At 36.1% G+C, this 12,542-nt stretch overlaps 2 protein-coding genes across 5 annotated transcripts; one reads left to right on the top strand and one right to left on the bottom strand.

The window, feature by feature from the left end:
* The first annotated feature begins 3,063 nt into the window (after positions 1–3,063).
* LOC125468163 (choline/ethanolaminephosphotransferase 1-like) lies at positions 3,064–8,456 on the top strand. 4 transcript variants are annotated; one of them, XM_048584944.1, is made up of 20 exons: positions 3,064–3,362; positions 3,785–3,988; positions 4,565–4,574; positions 4,662–4,712; positions 4,919–4,996; positions 5,140–5,215; positions 5,337–5,359; positions 5,440–5,540; positions 5,738–5,832; positions 5,951–6,019; positions 6,285–6,354; positions 6,605–6,668; positions 6,754–6,794; positions 6,904–6,988; positions 7,173–7,235; positions 7,418–7,476; positions 7,593–7,645; positions 7,785–7,857; positions 8,081–8,125; positions 8,235–8,456. In XM_048584944.1, the coding sequence occupies exons 2-19, from the start codon at positions 3,852–3,854 to the stop codon at positions 8,100–8,102; spliced, it is 1,170 nt and encodes a 389-aa protein (XP_048440901.1). In that variant the 5' UTR covers positions 3,064–3,362; positions 3,785–3,851; the 3' UTR covers positions 8,103–8,125; positions 8,235–8,456. The 4 variants fall into 4 exon arrangements, with proteins under 4 accessions (XP_048440901.1, XP_048440900.1, XP_048440898.1 ...); XM_048584943.1 differs by having other exon boundaries at positions 3,065–3,362; positions 3,824–3,988; positions 8,081–8,456; XM_048584941.1 differs by having other exon boundaries at positions 3,065–3,362; positions 8,081–8,456.
* Positions 8,457–8,520: 64 nt separating this feature from the next.
* On the bottom strand, positions 8,521–10,969 carry LOC103965450. The gene is made up of 8 exons (XM_048584945.1): positions 10,522–10,969; positions 9,958–10,038; positions 9,814–9,873; positions 9,458–9,501; positions 9,305–9,347; positions 9,120–9,191; positions 8,931–9,032; positions 8,521–8,844 (listed from the first exon to the last, which is right to left on the bottom strand). The coding sequence occupies exons 1-8, from the start codon at positions 10,873–10,875 to the stop codon at positions 8,725–8,727; spliced, it is 876 nt and encodes a 291-aa protein (XP_048440902.1). The 5' UTR covers positions 10,876–10,969; the 3' UTR covers positions 8,521–8,724.
* Between the last annotated feature and the right edge of the window lie 1,573 nt (positions 10,970–12,542).

The following is a 12,542-nucleotide window of genomic DNA, read 5'->3' as shown; positions in this document are numbered from 1 at the left end:
AACCTTCTGACACGTGTTCGATTTCTGCAGCCTGTATCTTTTTCTCCTTTTTATTTATTTATTTTCCTTTTCCTCGGATAGCTACTTTCATTTCTGTCCACTAGTATTTGTCGTGCATGCCAACTTGTCTATTATTTGTAATATTTTTTATGCTTATTTTTCTCCAATAATTACTATTTCTTTAAAAAAATAATCATTATTTCTTTAATAATTTTTTGAGCCCCTCAATACTACAATTTTATGTTATTCTTTTTCACTTGGAAGTGAGAGATCTTAGATTTGAATCTCGTAGATGGTGAATTCGATACCAAATTAGGCTACATATTGTGTGCCTTAGCCGAACTCCTTCCCCCCTTAGTATAAGAATATCGATGTATAAGAATATCGATGTGGTGAATTCAGTGACAGAGTCAGCATGGGGTTATTGGTTATCCTTGATCCCAACAGCTTTAAAAACTCTATGTATATTTGCTTGTATATTGTATTTAACCCCAACAAACAACTAAGGCAACCTAAATTACGACCTCCTCATCCTACTTCTTCTATTTTCTTCTGTCATATTTGTCTTCATTTTCTCTCTTCTTGTATGAAATGTTTTAGTTGAAAAGCCTTGAAAGTCTTCAACATTACTCCACAATATCCTACATCCACCCTCGACAAGCATTTACAAGTAATAGTAGTTGTCGACATATGTTGACATAAAATTTCGGCATATGCTGGCAAGAATTCGTAGGTGCCTATTAAGTGCTCGACAAAATGACCCTATAAAGTTTTTTGTATTATGACCCTATCATTTGAAGATCCTAGCTACGCCACTGATTGTCCTATTAGATGTGACGGTATTTTCAACTCATTGCTGTGTGGAAATAAACTTTTCTCCTCATTTGTAAAAATTAATGAGGGAGAAAATGACAAGAAAGTAAGATCGAATCGATGAGGAATTCCGGCACGTGCTTATACAAATTTGTGTGAGATGTGGATCTGTTTATTGTATCCAACGCAGAGTGAGCTCATGTGTTTTGTCTACATATATTAGACCGCGCAAATTAGTGACACTAATTGATTTCTCCATTATATTTTAATCTAATTAGGTGTTGTTATGCATACTTCATCTAAATCATGAAAAATGATGTTCTTGTTTTTAGGACTCCGGCAGCTCTATCCTAATCAGTTAATTATATATAATTAGTTTGAATTATTAGGCTTAATTAGAGATAGGAGAGGTTTGAAGCATGGAAAAAATCCGTAACTTATTGTCTTGATTTTGGCATGCATGATGTGCGCCAGCAATACAGTTCAGTACAAGTAGTTGGACAAAATAATGTAAGTATCCTTAAGTGTTAAAATACAATTAGTTAGACAAAATAATTTTAAGTATATAATTACTTATATTATGCATTTGATGTACCGAATTATATTTATGTTACACTCAAAAATTTCTCACACGACACGACTGGGAACGCATGATTTGAAGGCATATAAGATGGGGCTATGGAGAAATGCATTATTTTGAGGTTGGTTGTGGGCCTTGGCCTCTTAGTGTTTTTGCATTTGGGCCTTTCTGTTTCTGCATCTTCTTGGGCAGTGATGCTCAAGTCTGTTGGTTCATTGGGCATCGAGCTTGAAACCTGAAGTTTGAAGTTGGACCAGTGCATTCTAATCGAGTTTAATCGAGTTTAAATTTCTCTCACTCAAAACTTTATGTGACTTCTGCGTGCGTTATTTACTTGAGTGACACATGTTTTTTTGACGTAATTTATCTATAGTTTTAGAATTTTTATTGAAGAGATATGTTGAAGAGTTAGTATTGTTAAGTGAGATTTAAATGAATGATCATGTGTCAACAAATGAGATGTCACAGAGAATTTTGGATGCAAAAAATTTGAACTCATTTTAATCTGCTAAATAACTAAAAGAGAATCATATTCTATAACTTTCCATGCAAGTGGAGGAGAATATTCCCAGCAAAAGTGCACAGCGGACTTCACACGCACTTCACAATCTTACTTTTTTCCATCTTCCTACTTGCCAAGCCGTGTTGAAGGAAAAAATTGTCTACTCCGTAGTGCATACGTAACACGGGTTCGTTACTTTAATACACATTTAATTGGTAAATTAATAAAGTTAAATTACGTGATGTGTGCTATAAGAACAAACAAAATTACACCAGCTTCGCTTTTTCTCAAAACTTGTAAGATTATTTGCCAATGACATGGTGAGATGGAGACTTGCGTCTTTTAATTAGAATTGCGAGGTGTCGACGTGAATAACAAGTTTCAAATTAAAGTAGGTTAACCAAATGGGCCCAAAAGGAGGAGGCAACGTACTTAGGAAGGTGCGGATCTTGGGGAGAATATGTTGACATCCTCCTATCATCAACAAGAAGATATTTTATGGGTTTTAATTTTGTAGATAACGAATTTAATGTCAATTTATTTTCACTTTTTAGCGTGAATATGTTGTTATATATAAAAATAGTGTTTATTTGATCATTGACCACATAAAAAAAATCCTCATTTTCTCTTTGGTTTTCTCTACTCAATGGCTTAAAACACAATACTCAGGAGTCAAAGTGCACAAGACCAAGGGAGAAGCGTGCCATTCTATTTCAAATGTATACGTTAATATAAAAAATGAACTCATAAACTAGGTGTAGTACGCAATTTTTTTATAGTGCGTTGGAGTACAAGATTGTCCGATTTTCGTTCGAAAGCATAAAAATCAAGATTTAACAAATAAAAAGTATCAAGGTGTTCTGTATTTTGAAACACTATTGAATTTTTAAAAACAGTGTTACATGTGATGTTAGTGACGTGATACTGCATAATTTGGGTTACAAGAGAGATTCGTCATTGTGCCGAAAACACAGCTTAATACATTAAATGTTATAACATAAGTGGTTGTAGATTTAAAAAACAAAAAATTCAATCATTTGTATCGTGACATTTGATGTACAAAACATACTTCTCGCACGCTGAAAAATTTATCCCGTTGCAGAGAGCTTTTTTTAAAGTGATTTTTGAGCTATGAGAATCTTGACTAGAACCCCACGCGTTAGGTTCCCACATCTCCCAAAAGTATTGAAGAAATAAACGGGGTGAAGAGAAACAGCTCATCACTGACACGACCCGACCACACCTCCACGCTCAGACCACGGTTGGCGTTGGAGCCACTCGGTCACTGCCGACGATCACAGATTCGCACCGCCTTATGATCCTTCCTATAAAGATTTGATTAAAAAAAGTCACTTTACCCAGAAAAAATCTACATTTTCCCCTTTTTCTCTTTTGTTTCCGGCCAGCCGCTCATTTGCAGAAGAACTCCCTTTCTCTGTTGAACTAACGATCTCAAGTTTCAAACAGGTAAACATTTTTTTTAAAATTTAAATTTAGATTTTGTTTGTTCTTCTTGCGTTTCTCTGATCTGCTTCATTTGTCTGATTTGCAATTTATTTTGTGAATTTAGATCCATGCATCATATATATCTACCATCCCATCCTCCCATTTTTTTGGGTACTTAATTTTATTCACAAAGTTTAGAGCTTTGAATGTTTTCTTTCTGTTTTGGAGAAAATATCTACTGGGTTGTATTCTTTCATTGTTTCTGCATTCTGGGCATTACCTAGGTGAGATGATTAATGTGTTGAATCACAAAAATTTGAATTTGGATTTTCATGTTGATCCAATTATCTTGGGGGGCAAGTTTACAAGCATGTATGATTGTATTCAGTGATGGGTTTGTTCAGATGCGTGGATTGAGTTATTTCAGTTTGTTTTGGTAGCAGGTTGGTTGTACTGAGGCTTATTTGGATTTTGTTTCGAAGCGAAAAATCGAAGCTTTATTTGGAAGAGATGGGGTATATTGGGGCACATGGTGTGGCTGCTTTGCATAAATACAAGTACAGTGGCGTGGATCACTCTTACACTGCCAAATATGTCTTGCAACCCTTTTGGAGTAGCTTCGTTAAAATCTTTCCTCTTTGGATGCCGTAAGTTTCTTAATCTTCTTCTATGATTTTATTGATTACTGAGTGTTATGATTGACTGAAGTTAAATTTATATACTCTTCTCTTTGGCTTTAATTGGTGGGTAAGGTCATGAGTTTTCTGGTGTTATAAGCGCTTATGTTTTGTTCTCGAATTTAGGTGCATAAGTTTTCTGTTTTAGTAGTTTCTGCTGGGTTTATCTTGGATTTATGTTATTCACTAGTCTACGTTTGATACATTTATTTTAAGAAAACTTCCAATTAGACAAGGCTGACAAGCAAACATTTGTAGTTTGCACGTCGAGTTCGAGATCTTTAGCTGACTTACTTCATGTAAATTTACAAACCCAGCGATATGCAGCTCTATTTTGCTTAGAAGATGGAATGCTTCCTTTAGTTGATATTGCGGACTTACAAGAATGAAAATTCATAGCATTTATTTTTCTGAGACTAGATTATCTCTCCTTAACTGATTATGATTTTTAACATCACCTGTTTGTGATTTTTGCTGATGTTTGCTAACGTTTTTCCTTTTTTCCTTGGTTTCTTCCCACGCTTCCGTTTCTGACTTTTTCTTCAGGCCCAACATGGTAGAGTGACCTTTACTCCAAACTATGCTTAATCATTTTTTGAAACTGTTGCCTTTTCATTGATGATTATGCTTTATTTTTTGCCAGATAACTTTAACAGGATTCATGTTCTTGCTCACATCCGCTCTGCTTGGTTATGTGAGTGGTTTTTTCTTGTCATCTTTTAATTTTCTGCTGTTAGGTTTTCCTGTTTATAATGCTAATCTTTTAACTCAAGCTTCACATTTAGTTTTAAAAATGTTCACATTTATCTTTTACTCTGGTTACGGTGTGCATGATGCTTAAAATGGGAATGTTATTACTTAGTAAGCTTCCCATGAATTTGTGTTATGTGTTTTTCCCAGATATATTCACCACGACTGGATTCAGCTCCTCCTAGATGGGTTAATTTCACTCATGGATTGCTACTTTTCTTATACCAGGTTTGCTTAAATACATCCAAGCAGAGTTGCCTTTGATTTTTCTGCGGTGTCCTCTTTATTGTTACACATTGCTATTCTATTTCTATCTTCATTGTCTCATTTTCTATCACTTTCCTGTTTGACCTTTTTCACAAAAATCTTAGACCTTTGATGCCGTTGATGGGAAACAAGCAAGACGGACAAATTCGTCAAGTCCACTGGGGGAACTTTTTGACCATGGTAATGCACTGCTATCATGTTTTTTTTCTTTTTTCTTTTTTTATTCCTTCTTCTATTGCCTTTGTACATTCACAATTGAATATTGATGATTTATATTCTGGCGGATCTCAATGAATTGCAGGTTGTGATGCCCTTGCCTGTGCGGTATGTGTCTTCGTCTTTTCTGGTCATTTGGTACCCTGGAATTCAAGTTTCTTTTTCATGTTTTATATGTGTTTGTTTAGTTCGAAGCATTGGCCTTTGGAAGTACTGCGATGTGTGGAAGATCTACTTTCTGGTTCTGGGTGATTTCAGCGGTTCCATTTTACTTTGCTACTTGGGAGTCGTAAGTTGTCCAGCTGAGTTTGATTTTGTTATTAGTCATTTGGGAATATACCAACTTTTTTTTTTCTTGGGGAAAGGAGTGGGGGAGTGGGTTGATTTGATGTGCTAGCATATAAGTTTGTTCACTCCATGACCCTGCATAGAATATTTCATATGCAAAAATAGAATGTGTTCTGATTTATGACTTTGTTGATCCAGTTACTTTACCAATACCCTAATCCTTCCTGCTGTTAATGGACCCACGGAGGGTCTAATGCTGATATATGTTGCCCATTTTTTCACAGCTATCGTTGGTAAACTCCTAATTTCATTCTGCTACTCAACTTGTATGTACAGCTTGAAGATAACTTCTAAACCAATATCTAAAAACTCTTCTTTTCTCTAAGTACATTTATTTCTTTACATTTTCAGGTTCTGAGTGGTGGGCTCTACAATTTGGAAAGTCTTTGCCTTTTCTGAGTTGGGTCCCCGTTCTTAGTGGTAAGGCTGAGCCTAATTTAGTTGATACCATACAAGTGATATTTGGCATCAAACACTACATTTTGCGAGACTTGACTGCATGCTATATTTCCATATTTAATTTGCAGTACCTATCTATATAGAGCTCAATGTCTCTTTGAAATGTATGCGGTTTGATTACCTTTTTTATATTTGTCGTGGATGACTATTTCTTTGGCTGCTTCACAACATATACTACTTCCATTGCAGTTGGTCTGAAATTTAATTCCTTTTTTTTTAACTTCAGAAATCCCAACATACAAAGCTGTGTTGTATCTAATGATAGCTTTTGCTGTCATCCCAACGCTCACATTCAAGTATGTAATTTTCTGTTCCCTAATTTTTTGAAATTTGAGTCTAACTTTCTCATGTGTAATAATTCTTTCTGTTTTTTCTATTATAACTTAATCCTGAGCTCTTAATACATGTATCATGACTTTTTCAAAGTTTACCACTTCCCCAAACTATTCATGTGTCAGAGGCTCGGAGATCACGTATAAACTTAAGAATAGTCCTTTGAAGGCCATTAGACACTTGGACCTTATGTTGGATTATGCTTGTGTGCAGTGTGTCCAATGTTCATAAGGTTGTTCAAGCAAGGAAAGCAAGTATGCTATTGGCACTGGCAATGGTATTGCTTTTTTCTTTCGGATTTTATGTGAGCTCTAGACACTTGATTGGCCTAATAATGGGTGTTTCATGTTGTTTCTTCTCAGATTTACCCTTTTGTAGTCCTTTTGGTAGGAGTTTTGGCATGGTATGTCTTTATACTTTGCATCCACCCCTGTTTTTTTTCCCTTAAAATTCTTGCTATTTTTTTATTTCTTTTAAAAAATGGTTTCAAAGTAGTAATAATTTATTTGCAGGGGTTACTTGTCACCAGCTGACATTATGGGGAACTATCCACATTTAGTCGTTCTGGGAAGTGGGCTTGCTTTTGGGTACCTTGTGGTAAGATATCCGTGTTTGTTTTTAACCGTATCTTTTGAAAGTGTGGTTTGTCCATCTCGAATGTAATTGCTTACTATCGGTGCTGTGAGTGTGCTAGATTTCCAATGTCGTTCTAAGGGGTTTTGTAGACAACCAAATTGTTTATTCTACCATTGTTGTTGAAAGGAAAGCTCTGTTTTGGCAGGGAAGATTGATTCTTGCGCACTTGTGTGATGAGCCAAAGGGTTTGAAAACTGGAATGTGCATGGTATGTAACAATCCCAAAACTGCTGGAAATTTACGGTCTGTTGAGTGTCTTTTTCTGGAAACGCTGAAATAGCAGCATCATATTTCTCAGAATTGGTTAATATCGACAACTTCTGCATGGTTTTTTTTTATAATTCAAGACCAGATTATGTTTCTAACTTCAATATTTATTATTATGTGCAGTCATTGTTGTATCTTCCATTTGCCATTGCAAATGCACTCACAGCTAAACTGAACGATGGGTATGTTGTATTTGATATAATGTCGTGAGCTCTTTAAGTAAAAGCGTGATTCTTCTGTTCTTGATAGTCTAGATGTTTCTGATTTCTTGAACTTCCTGTGTACCTTTTTGTTGCAGAGTTCCTTTGGTTGATGAGAGTTTGGTTCTTCTTGGTTACTGTGCGTTTACAGGTATGGTAATTTGTTATGAAGGTCCGCATATTGGAAATACATGACACACTGCCATTTTTATGGATGTAGTACATACTTACGAATTTCATTACACGGCACCATGCCTCATGGCTGAATTTCACTTTTTTTCTGAATGCAGCGACGCTCTATCTTCACTTTGCAACATCAGTCGTTCATGAGATCACAACAGCCTTGGGAATCTATTGCTTTAGGTGAGAATGTGTGTTACATTCAAAATCGAAGCATGTTACTCACCAAGTCCAAATAATTTTTTGACCAATACAGCCTGAAATTTGATTGAGCACAGTGTTCTGTGCTCGTTCTTTCACCTAGACGACAGCTTGCTTCCGTTCACCGAGCTTTGTTCCTTTTCTTTGGAGTGCCAATTGATACCGTACTTTTGATCCTAACTTGCGGTTTCTTGTTGAATTACAGGATAACTAGGAAGGAAGCATGAGTGATGCTGGTGTCAACTTTAGGGTACCTTTTATTCTCGGTTCATGTATTGTTACGATAAACAGTACATTAGAAATACTGACATTGCATCCATTTTCTCCTCTCTCGACATCTTTTTCAATTTTTGTTTCAGCCCTGCGGGCTAAGTCGAGAATGATGCAGCTCGAGCGAGGTTTCTCGTCGGTATAATTTTGCTAAGATGAGCGCATAGAGTGATTAAAATCCATTTCAATTCATTCTTGCTGTTGTATAAGACTACGTTTTGTTTCTTTCCGAATAGAGTTACCGATTTAGGCATATTTTCTCTTAGCTTTGATGCATCATTTGAAATTTATGTACGTACCAAGTTTGAGCATCCGATGGTGTCCGCTTTTTCTTCTCTTTCACCTCCGTCTATTCGATCATAACAAAGGGAAAAAAGTCGCAAAATGTGAGCAGTGGATATCGACGTTTGCCTGTTTTCGATACAGAATGTAGTTTTATGTTTACATGACAGAAATGTAATCAAACAACGACGACTAATGTGACGATACATGATACTGAATCTTCGCCACGGTCTCACTTACGGAAACGAAACCACAGTTACGGTTTTTTTTCCGACCTATAACATATGGGAAGTCAAATTATATAGCCTTCTCCAGCCATCTTGGCAATCGTAATGATGCTTTCATCCCGAGCCTCGTAAGGAACACCGAATACAATAGGTGGAGCAAAAACATGAAGGATCCGCTATTAATAAATACCTGTCACAAATATAAAGCCTTAATACTTCAGGATATAAAGAGTGCGTGTGCGAGAGAGAGAGAGAGAGAGAGAGAGAGAGAGATACCAGAGTACCAAATAAGGCATAAATCGCTTCCATTGACGGGACTGAATAGATGCCCGATGCAGTAAATATGAATGTTAGGGAAGCATGAATGTTTATAGTGATCTGCAAGCAAACCAAATCACAAACAAAAAACATATCAAATCTCGGTACTTACATAAAACGAATATCAAACAAAGGATGGTTAATTACCAGAGCAAGTATGTTTTCACTTATCAAGAATGACAATATCAAGACATACCCTACAGCACCCAGTGATCGAACCTGCACGCATAATAAAACTGTTACCATCAACTAAAGCGCTTTAACTGGTTAAGAGACAACCACTGCTTCGAACAGATTCAATGAACTTTGGGGGATAAGGGAGAAAACATTACAATTGTGCACAAGAAAATTGAAAGACTCCAGTTTGCTCCTAACCTGAGAAATTGAAACATAACAGTTAAAACTGAAGTAGACTCACCGTAAAACTGTGATGTCAATAAAGTAATCCGTAGCCACTGCGTAAACTAATTTGAATCACTTCATACCTCCATAAACTTCCCATTGTAAAACCAACTAAACCGTGCTTTAGCTGCACAAGATAATTAATTAGCATGTTAAGTGCAAATCATACGGTTCTCACCAAAATTTTTAAGAAAAAAAAGTTCAGAGTAAAAGCGACAGTGGCTAGAACAACAATGAACTAGCCAGTCCATCTTGGTCAATCAGTATGGATCACTAATCTGGAATGGTTTGAGAAGTATGAAATTATCTCAGCTATTCTATGAGAGGAGAGATTCCCAAGTATTAAGAAGCAACTTTTTTGAACACGAAGAATCAGAAAATTGTCATACATACTAATTCACAATAATGAGAACAACAACAGGACAGATAGCACGCTCACCAAATAGGTTAAAGCTTTCACCGGACCAGACAAGACTAGCAATAGCATAGTTGTTGTAACCTAGCACGATCAGAAAACAATGGCAATTATGTAATGAAATCAATCTCTAAGTTTAAACATGGTGGGTCATTGATGATCACAAACCATAGTTTTTCTTCCAGTAGCGATGCCCCACCTCATTGAGGTGATCACTATCGGCAGCGAGAAGAAGCAGCCAAAGTAATCCTGCACGAAAACCAAACCTTTTTAAGATAACCTATACTAGAATGCATAACCTCTCGTTAGCCCTATGCCTCTTAGGCTCTTATCATTACGTCTTCCACCACTAGCAGGCGTTTTCCGAAAACATCATAAATAATCACAGCGAAGTTCTTGCATAACCCGACATGAGTACACTAGTTATACACTCAAATTCATACCAAAAACAAAAGAAATTGAAAAATTAACTTATGAGGATTTAAACGTTAGAACCAAATAGCTATAATACAGTTCAAAACTTGCTTTTGTATATCTCTGCAACCAATCAAAGATTGAAACAATGTGGCCTAATACCAACTGAAGAACTACAAATATGAAAAGGCTGCTACTTTATAACGCAAGAAAAGTAACAAAAACACCATAGATTACAAAATCGACAAAATTAAAACCCTTAATTTGGGTTTTTCTCTAAATTATCAGAAAGCCAAATTTCAATCCAACCCAACGAACCTCAATTGCGAGAGAATTGCTGAGGAAGTACACCAGGCCAGTGAGAGCAGCAAACATGGAGCACTCCACCAACGCTAACGTCTTCTTATAAACGACGCCGTCCGGCGACAAGTCTTCGAGCTCGGTCGAAATTTCAGTGCTTTCTTCCTCATTTCTACAAAGCGACGACGTTTGGATTCCTGCTGCCCTGAGAAATTTGCAGGGGGGGTTGGATAGCAAAATTGGGGACGACGAAAAGGGGTTCGGCTTGGGGGAAAATTTGACAGTTTGAGAGGTGGGAGAGAGAGAGTGGAGAGGGGTAGTTTGGGAAATGAGGAAAGGTGGGGGGAGGTGGTGGACTTGCAGAGGAATCATGGAGATGGAGGTCACAAAGAGAGAAGCTCGAGAGCGGGAGAGAAGCTTTAGATTGGGCTTAATGGGCCGTCAAAATTTTGGGCTAGTTTAGTCCGGTTTGGGTGTGAATCTTTTATATTTATTTTAAGGGTTATATGTGCGTTGTGCACCCCATGATTTGATCAATGCACTCATTACTTATTGCACTGATTTAATAATTTAAAAAATCTTGTATCAAAAAAATAATTTAAAGAAATCAAAGAGATTAAATAATAGAAGGAGCAATATAATTTTTTGGACATTTTATGATTTGTATCTCAATCATTGGATTCTTGATGAATTAGATATTGTAGTTTTACACAGTAACACTAGCTGAAAATGTAGTACAAAAATATGGTATGAATAGCATTACTCATTTCACATGAGTTGAAAATTGTTTTCAAACAAAACATTAAAAAAAAATTCTTCAAATTGAATGTTAAAAAATTATTAAATCTTTGCTTTGTTGGATGTGGGGCTCACAGGAAAGGATATAATTAATAACGAGGATTTTCGAACTAAGTCGGAGCGGTTTTGAATGAAGATAAAATGAGAGATAATTGGTTAAGGCTTTTGGACATGTGAACTGAAGACCTATAAATGATTTGATTAGAAGATACGATTATGAGACGAAGTCTCTGGACAAAAAGGGTAGATGAAGATATAGGAAGACTTGGAAATAGACTTTAAGGAAATGTAGGAGCACTTGGAGCTAATTGAAGACTTGACGTAAAATCGAGCGTAATAGCATTCTAGAATTTATATAATCGACATCAATTAGTAAGATAAGACTTGATTATTATTGTTGTTGTAGACTCTTTTTCATTTTTCCGAAAAATGAAAAATTTATAAAAAGGAAATTTGGGTACAACGTTCAAGCTAAGCATTGAATAATTAGGAAAAGCTTAGGCAAAAGCACATGGGAAAGAAAGTGCATGTCAGACAAGAAGCATGTTTCTATAAAATCTGCAGGTAAAATTTGTACCTAATCATAGGCGTATTCAAAACAAAAGCAATCTTATGATCCCAAAACATTTAAAAACATCATTAATTTGCAGCACAACAAAATAATTATTCGAGGCAGCAGAGCAATGGAAAACATCATGATTACCACAATTCCAACATTCTCTTGTTTTTTTGTTAAATTAAATTAAACAAAACATTCTTTAGGTATATAATTGTTTGTGTCCCAATCCTTGCAAGGGGATCTGCATGCCTTGGGCGTGCGACCTTTGCTATTATTTCCACCTCCATTTTTCTTTCTGCCATTGGTTTTGTTAGAAAGAGGAGAAATAACATTGGAATGGGATGTGAGCGTGACAGTATTTAAAATCAATTATGTGATATATATGGTTGAAATATATCATGTGTCGTCAAGTGTTTTATTTTACTTATATAATATTGAGTGATTGTTTTAGAATATCGCTCCTTTTTTGTAACAGAAAATTTAGGTGGAGGAGAGGCTACCCCATTCCGGGGCTAGGACTTAACACAAGCCTTTTTTAGGACTTAGAGAGGGGGTCTTGGCCCCTTTTTTTTATTTTTACAGATCGCCAACTAAGAGGGATTGTCAGCAAAGTGACTCGAACCTAGGTTTTGGTCTACCGAAGAAAATGATCCTTACCAACTCAATCATCCCTTGTTAGTTA

Source organism: the organism of the source record quoted next, unplaced genomic scaffold (genome assembly GCF_019419815.1).
Source record: "Pyrus x bretschneideri cultivar Hongxiangsu unplaced genomic scaffold, Pyrus_bretschneideri_v1 Contig22, whole genome shotgun sequence".
Taxonomy (NCBI): Eukaryota; Viridiplantae; Streptophyta; class Magnoliopsida; order Rosales; family Rosaceae; genus Pyrus; species Pyrus x bretschneideri.
Note: the sequence above shows the minus strand (reverse complement) of the source record. Positions and strands in the feature narration are given on the sequence as shown.

Bases quoted from the DNA above. Each gene is read 5' to 3' on its own strand.
- LOC125468163 (XM_048584944.1), top strand. From the start codon at position 3,852: ATGGGGTATATTGGGGCACATGGTGTGGCTGCTTTGCATAAATACAAG. The intron at 4,997-5,139 runs GTTTGCTTAAAT...CAAAAATCTTAG, and splicing joins TGCTACTTTTCTTATACCAG to ACCTTTGATGCCGTTGATGG. The intron at 6,669-6,753 runs GTATTGCTTTTT...GTTTCTTCTCAG, and splicing joins TGCTATTGGCACTGGCAATG to ATTTACCCTTTTGTAGTCCT.
- LOC103965450 (XM_048584945.1), bottom strand. From the start codon at position 10,875: ATGATTCCTCTGCAAGTCCACCACCTCCCCCCACCTTTCCTCATTTCC. The intron at 9,874-9,957 runs GTTTGTGATCAT...TGATCGTGCTAG, and splicing joins CTACTGGAAGAAAAACTATG to GTTACAACAACTATGCTATT. The intron at 9,192-9,304 runs GTAATGTTTTCT...TTATGCGTGCAG, and splicing joins CAATTTTCTTGTGCACAATT to GTTCGATCACTGGGTGCTGT.